At 51.1% G+C, this 7,500-nt stretch overlaps 1 protein-coding gene across 1 annotated transcript in view; it reads right to left on the bottom strand.

Moving 5' to 3' along the window:
- Positions 1–2,823: 2,823 nt before the first annotated feature.
- LOC143300011 (glycine receptor subunit alpha-4-like) overlaps positions 2,824–7,500 on the bottom strand; it is a 15,375-nt gene continuing 10,698 nt past the window's right edge. The window contains exons 8-9 of the mRNA XM_076613567.1: positions 6,470–6,601; positions 2,824–3,407 (exon numbers count right to left, since the gene is read on the bottom strand). Of these exons, the coding sequence (XP_076469682.1) occupies positions 3,003–3,407; positions 6,470–6,601 (537 nt within the window). The 3' untranslated portion in view covers positions 2,824–3,002. The remainder of the gene's footprint in view (positions 3,408–6,469; positions 6,602–7,500) is intronic.

Here is a 7,500-nt window from a genome sequence, read left to right as displayed (position 1 = left end):
GTGTGTGTGTGTGTGTGTGTGTGTGTGCTTGAGGCTTTGTCACACGTTTGTCAGTATGTATCACGATGGTGTGAAGAGGAAATGCTCCTTTGCTGAAAGAAGCTAATATCTGAATGTCATAATAATTATTTTCATAAATATAGAAGCAGAGGGAACTTCCTTTCTCCTATCAACTAATATTCTCTCCCCCACCCACACACACACCCCGTCCCGCCCCCCTGAACGCCACCACCTCCTTCCCCATCACTGCCACCGTTTCTCCTCCACCATTACCAACTCCTCATCCAAGACATCTTCCTTCACCATCACTGTTTTCTTTTTCCGTGGACACATTCTTCTCGTCCAACACTACATTAGGCTCATTCATGGCACTGTGTGTGGCCGCAATTTTACAATTTCACATCATATCGGATCAATGCTGAAAAAACATAGCAGCTCATGTATCTGGGGTTATATACTGTGATGGGAAAAAAAAATCAATAACACAACATAAACATGACATTTAGCGGACATACCTGTACAATATCACAGTCTATATTACAAGACACTAGGTTAAATTTATCATTTCAGATCAACTTTAAAAGATTGCTGACCTTTGTACATATTAGTATCTAGAGATGTATCAATTTGCTGGGAAAAATGCCGAATTCAAGTCAGCGGGGTGTTGTCGAGTGACTGGGTTGGGATAAAGTTGCAAATGCTGAACTATTCTCATGACATCTTTCACAACGAAATATGTGGAATTTTCTTACCACGCAGCTCTTTTCCAACATACCCGAGTCCTCTCCAGACAATTCTTGGTTGTAGATATTGTCAAGTTGAAACAGAATCTAGATCTAGCTTGAAGCACAAATTCTCAATGTTATTTTCCCTGTTCCAATTGCGAACAAAACTGGAAGGCTTGCATTCTCTCATCATACGATTTGTCATTCAGTTGATCACTTCTTTTCTAAAGATATTATCAAAGGTACTTCGGGATATCGTAAACAGAAAATACTATATAGAGAAGCTCAGTTTTTGTGTACTTTCGTTTTTTTTGTGGTTTTTTTTTTCTAACACGCTTCATCCCTTCACGTTCTGTCAGACGACATTTTTGGGCGATAACTCGCGTGAACTGGTTTCAAAGTGACTGTGGTGGTTGCCTCCCATATTTCAGTCTCGCGATCACGGACTGCTTTGTTCATGAAGAAGAAATGGAAGTGCAGCAAAGTTTAGCTGAAGCCTGTGCCAGCCACTTTGTACGGTGTTTTCGTCACTTAATTTTTGTGTAGGTCCATGTAAGTGTAAAACTGGTGGCTCTGGTTAATTCGCTACCGCAAGATCACTGTGAACTACGATTAACTGATACTTCTCAATGTTCATTTCATAAACCGTCCGCAAGTGTCCACTGGTTAAAGTCACAAAAAGCACAAAATCACAAACTGTGACCACGGTTTTAATAAATCCGAACGAAGAATGAAGTCCCGACATTCCCAAATGAACACAGAGGCCTACAGTTACACATACTAATGGTATGAACAATCAAAAGATGAAGAAAGCCTGCTGTCATAATGATGAAGACCCAACAAAACCCCAACACTAGTCTGCAACAGTTATAGAAGTCAAGACTTCTCAACATCCAAAGTTTCTGGGAAGTATTCAGGCTAAATGATGAATTAACTAAAGATCACACTAGGTGAGCAGTATCAGTTGTTACACATCCACCCTCCCTCCAGAGAAGGTCATCGCTAATGTTCCTCATCCCAAACCAAGAGCCAGGTTCAATGATTTACATAACATTTTTTGTTTTCTTTAAACTGACTTCCCAAAAGCTCTCCTTTTCGTCCGTTGTGTGATACAGTCTATGACGCTGATGACGGCTCTCTCTCTCTCTCTCTCTCTCTCTCTCTCTCTCTCTCTCTTAACATTAGTTATACGTATGTAACACAAAGTACATGAGTAAAAGCCGACCTGAATGGGTGAAAAGCCAAAGATATTTCAACTGGGACAAATCACATCCGAGTTACATCCCAACTTTTCCCGTATCCTGTCCCTCTAGTTCCTCTTACCCTCTCTTTCGCACGGATTTTGTTGTTGTTGTTGTTTTCGAATACAATTCCTTCAATAACTTTACAAATCATTGAAACTATTTTCTAAACAAATGACACACGTTCGTACAAGAACGGACTGTGCACATGCACATCCCAGCCAATATCAAGCACGATTGACCACCAACAACATGACCAACGCTGATATAAACTGAGCAATGCATGATTCCACGGATAATTCAAGAGTGAGCGAGCGCGCACGCACACCCTCAACCATCTACACCCAGGCCCAGACACCCCTCCGCCCTACCGCCCCCCACACCCAGGCCCAGATACACACCCTACAGACACACACACACACAAGCGTAACCCAAATGTCCAAGTCACCTTTTACTTTATCTGTCACTGAAGCCACCTCATTCTGCTTCCTTCACTGAAACCGAAACGGTAAGGAACAGAACAAGCTACTGCTTTCACATCTATCTAACAAACATAGGTAACCAACACACTCAGCATGGATTTTGTAGGCGAATCTTACAGTCAAAGAAAATATCGAAAGAGACGCTATAAGACTCAACCATGGCATTGTTTTTTGTTGTTGTTTTTTTCTTAACTGACCATAAAGGACAATTCAGGGCTTACGCATGATCAAATCAACCCCCCCCCCCACACCCACACCCAAACACTTACACCCCCCCTCCCGACCCCCCTACACACACCCACACCCAAACACTCACATCCTCCCCTCCTCCTCCCCCCCACCCCCTCTCCCCCCACCAAAAATACGCACCCCATTATCTCATCTTGACCATCATTGTCATTCGTATATACACTTTTTCTCATCTTGGATCACGAGCACACGGATTTAAACATATATTGATACCTTACCCCACCCATACACCTTGAGTCAGAGTTAATATGACACCCAGCAGAAAACAACGACAACGCCTAAAGCGACGGAAAACAATAACAGCATCAGTTAACGACACTATAATAAACCCAGTAGGCTACACTAAAAATGGCGAAAGCCACGGGAAACAGCAAGCGACAGAGCTGGTCCACCATCCTCCCTGTGTCCATGCCTTTCTTCTCGAAACCTGGCAGGGCCTTCTTCGACGAGGCTGCTGTCGGTGTCTCCGGTTCTTTCACCGTAGCTTGTTTCCTCGCCTTAGCTCCTTTCTTCTCTGGCCCTTTCTCCTTCTCGGCGTACAGCTGGGCTTTCGGGGAGCTCTTGGCCAGGCCTGACTCCACGTCGATGTCCTGGGAGTGCAGGGAGCATGTGGGAGTGTTGTCCTCCTCGGCCCTCTTGCTGTCCCGGGCCGCTTCCGTCAGCTTGCTCAGGCTGCCCAGGCTGGAGGTGCGAGAGCGGTCCGCCACCACCTGCAGTCATCACCAGAACAAACTGTGCATGGTGTGGTGTGGTGTGGTGTGGTGCGGTGCGGTGTGGTGTGGTGTGGTGTGTTGTGGTGCGGTGTGGCGTGATGTGGTATGGTGTGGTGTGGTGTGGTGCGGTGTGGTGTGATGTGGTGTGGTGTGGTGTGGTGTGATGTGGTGTGGTGTGGTGTGGTGTGGTGTGATGTGGTGTGGTATGGTGTGGTGTGGTGTGGTGTGATGTGGTGTGATGTGGTGTGGTGTGGTGTGGTGTGGTGTGATGTGATGTGATGTGGTGTGGTGTGGTGTGGTGTGGTGTGGTGCAGTGCGGTGTGGTGCAGTGCGGTGTGGTGTGGTGCGGTGTGGTGCAGTGCGGTGTGGTGTGGTGCAGTGCGGTGTGGTGCAGTGCGGTGTGGTGTGGTGCAGTGCGGTGTGGTGCGGTGCGGTGTGGTGCAGTGCGGTGTGGTGTGGTGCAGTGCGGTGTGGTGCAGTGCGGTGTGGTGTGGTGCGGTGTGGTGCAGTGCGGTGTGGTGTGGTGCAGTGCGGTGTGGTGTGGTGCAGTGCGGTGTGGTGCAGTGCGGTGTGGTGCGGTGCGGTGTGGTGCAGTGCGGTGTGGTGTGGTGCAGTGCGGTGTGGTGCAGTGCGGTGTGGTGTGGTGTGGTGTGGTGCAGTGCGGTGTGGTGTGGTGCAGTGCGGTGTGGTGTGGTGCGGTGTGGTGCAGTGCGGTGTGGTGTGGTGCAGTGCGGTGTGGTGTGGTGGTGTGGTGCAGTGCGGTGTGGTGTGGTGCAGTGCGGTGTGGTGCGGTGCGGTGTGGTGCAGTGCGGTGTGGTGCAGTGCGGTGTGGTGTGGTGCAGTGCGGTGTGGTGCAGTGCGGTGTGGTGTGGTGCGGTGTGGTGCAGTGCGGTGTGGTGCAGTGCGGTGTGGTGTGGTGTGGTGTGGTGCAGTGCGGTGTGGTGCAGTGCGGTGTGGTGTGGTGTGGTGTGGTGCAGTGCGGTGTGGTGTGGTGCAGTGCGGTGCGGTGTGGTGCAGTGCGGTGTGGTGCAGTGCGGTGTGGTGTGGTGCGGTGTGGTGCAGTGCGGTGTGGTGTGGTGCAGTGCGGTGTGGTGTGGTGCAGTGCGGTGTGGTGTGGTGCAGTGCGGTGTGGTGCGGTGTGGTGTGGTGCGGTGTGGTGCAGTGCGGTGTGGTGTGGTGTGGTGTGTTGTGATGTGATGTGATGTGATGTGGTATGGTGCGGTGTGGTGTGGTGTGATGTGGTATGGTGTGGTGTGGTGTGGTGCGGTGTGGTGTGATGTGGTATGGTGTGGTGTGGTGTGATGTGGTGTGGTGTGGCGTGGTGTGGTGTGATGTGGTATGGTGTGGTGTGGTGTGATGTGGTGTGGTGTGGTGTGGTGTGATGTGGTATGGTGTGGTGTGGTGTGGTGTGATGTGGTATGGTGTGGTGCAGTGCGGTGTGGTGCAGTGTGGTGTGGTGCAGTGCGGTGTGGTGCAGTGCGGTGTGGTGTGGTGCAGTGCGGTGTGGTGCAGTGCGGTGTGGTGTGGTGCGGTGTGGTGTGGTGCGGTGTGGTGCAGTGCGGTGTGGTGTGGTGCAGTGCGGTGTGGTGTGGTGCAGTGCGGTGTGGTGTGGTGCGGTGTGGTGCAGTGCGGTGCGGTGTGGTGCAGTGCGGTGTGGTGCAGTGCGGTGTGGTGCAGTGCGGTGTGGTGTGGTGCAGTGCGGTGTGGTGCGGTGCGGTGTGGTGCAGTGCGGTGTGGTGTGGTGCAGTGCGGTGTGGTGCAGTGCGGTGTGGTGTGGTGCGGTGTGGTGCAGTGCGGTGTGGTGTGGTGCAGTGCGGTGAAGTGCAGTGCGGTGTGGTGCAGTGTGGTGTGGTGTGGTGCAGTGCGGTGTGGTGTGGTGCAGTGCGGTGTGGTGTGGTGCGGTGTGGTGCAGTGCGGTGTGGTGTGGTGCAGTGCGGTGTGGTGCAGTGCGGTGTGGTGTGGTGCAGTGCGGTGTGGTGTGGTGTGGTGCAGTGCGGTGTGGTGTGGTGCGGTGTGGTGCAGTGTGGTGTGGTGCAGTGTGGTGTGGTGTGGTGCAGTGCGGTGTGGTGTGGTGCAGTGCGGTGTGGTGTGGTGCGGTGTGGTGCAGTGTGGTGTGGTGTGGTGCAGTGCGGTGTGTTGTGATGTGATGTGATGTGATGTGGTGTGGTGCAGCGCGGTGTGTTGTGATGTGATGTGATGTGGTATGGTGCGATGCGGTGCGGTGCGGTGTGGTGCGGTGTGGTGTGGTGTGGTGTGGTGTGTTATGGCGTGGTGTGGTGTGGTGTGGTGTGGTGTCATGTGGTGTGGTGTGGTGTTATGGCGTGGTGTGGTGTGGTGTGGTGTGATGTGGTGTGGTGTGGTGCGGAGTGGTGCGGTGCGGTGTGGTGTGATGTGATGTGGTGTGGTGTGGTGCGGTGTGGTGCGGTGCGGTGTGGTGTGGTGCGGTGTGGTGTGGTGCGGTGTGGTGTGGTGTGGTGTAATGTCATATGATAATTATGATATGATGAGGATATTAGATACTTATATAGCGACTATCCTCGGTCGGAGACCTGGCTCCACGTGGTTTATAAACACGGCGTCATTTGCACAACGTGCTACCTTGGCAGAGCCGACAGAGAGCTGCCATTGGGCGCCCATCATTCGTTTTCAGTGTCTTTTTCCAAGGCCTGACTAAGCGCGTTGGGTTACGCTGCTGGTCAGGCATCTGCTTGGCAGATGTGGTGTAGCGTATATGGATTTGTCCGAACGCAGTGACGCTCTCCTTGAGCTCCTGAAACTGAAACTTTCAGTGTCTTTCAGTCATATTTCATTTAAACACACATACGCACCCATACATTTCGTTTATTCCCCCCGCCACCCCCCCACACCCCCCAGATCCCCCACCCCCGCCATGTAGGTAGCCATATTCCGTTTCCGGGGGTGTGTGCGCGTGCTGAGTATGTCCTTGTTTCCATAACCCATCGAACGCGTATAAACATGATAAAATCTTGCAAAGAATTCAACACATCTGAGCGTCAGGTTCCAGAGCCAGGGTGCAGAACGCCTTTTTTTTCACAGACCTTAAAGATGGAACGAACCCTCCGTCCTGCCAGCTTCTTCCTGTAGCGTCTGGACAGCACGGTGACCACAGCATACTCCATGTAGGCCGCGAACACAAACACCAAGCACGTGGACATCCACACGTCTATCGCCTGGAGGACACGTAAGGAGGAGGAATTTTGTTTAATGTCCCGTCACACATACCGGTGATTGAAGACATTTTGTTTAAGTATCTATGTATACATTTGAGTATTATCTGTATAATTCTTGATGTAAGGCACCCTGGGCATATCTATCCAGGTCTACAAACACCTTGATATAGGGCACCCTGGGCATATCCATCCAGGTCTACAGTCACCTTGATATAGGGCACCCTGGGCATATCTATCCAGGTCTACAATCACCTTGATATAGGGCACCCTGGGCATATCTATCCAGGTCTACAATCACCTTGATATAGGGCACCCTGGGCATATCTATCCAGGTCTACAATCACCTTGATATAGGGCACCCTGGGCATATCTATCCAGGTCTACAATCACCTTGATATAGGGCACACTGGGCATATCCATCCAGGTCTACAATCACCTTGATATAGGGCACTGTGGGCATATCTATCCAGGTCTACAATCACCTTGATATAGGGCACCCTGGGCATATCTATCCAGGTCTACAATCACCTTGATATAGGGCACCCTGGGCATATCTATCCAGGTCTACAATCACCTTGATATAGGGCACACTGGGCATATCCATCCAGGTCTACAATCACCTTGATATAGGGCACCCTGGGCATATCTATCCAGGTCTACAATCACCTTGATATAGGGCACACTGGGCATATCCATCCAGGTCTACAATCACCTTGATATAGGGCACCCTGGGCATACCTATCCAGGTCTACAATCACCTTGATATAGGGCACCCTGGGCATATCTATCCAGGTCTACAATCACCTTGATATAGGGCATCCTGGGCATATCTATCCAGGTCCTACAATCACCTTGATATAGAGCACTGTGGGCATATCTATCCAGGTCTACAATCACCT

Source organism: Babylonia areolata, chromosome 25 (assembly GCF_041734735.1).
Source record: "Babylonia areolata isolate BAREFJ2019XMU chromosome 25, ASM4173473v1, whole genome shotgun sequence".
Lineage (NCBI taxonomy): Eukaryota > Metazoa > Mollusca > Gastropoda > Neogastropoda > Buccinidae > Babylonia > Babylonia areolata.
This window is presented reverse-complemented; position numbering and strand designations above follow the sequence as displayed.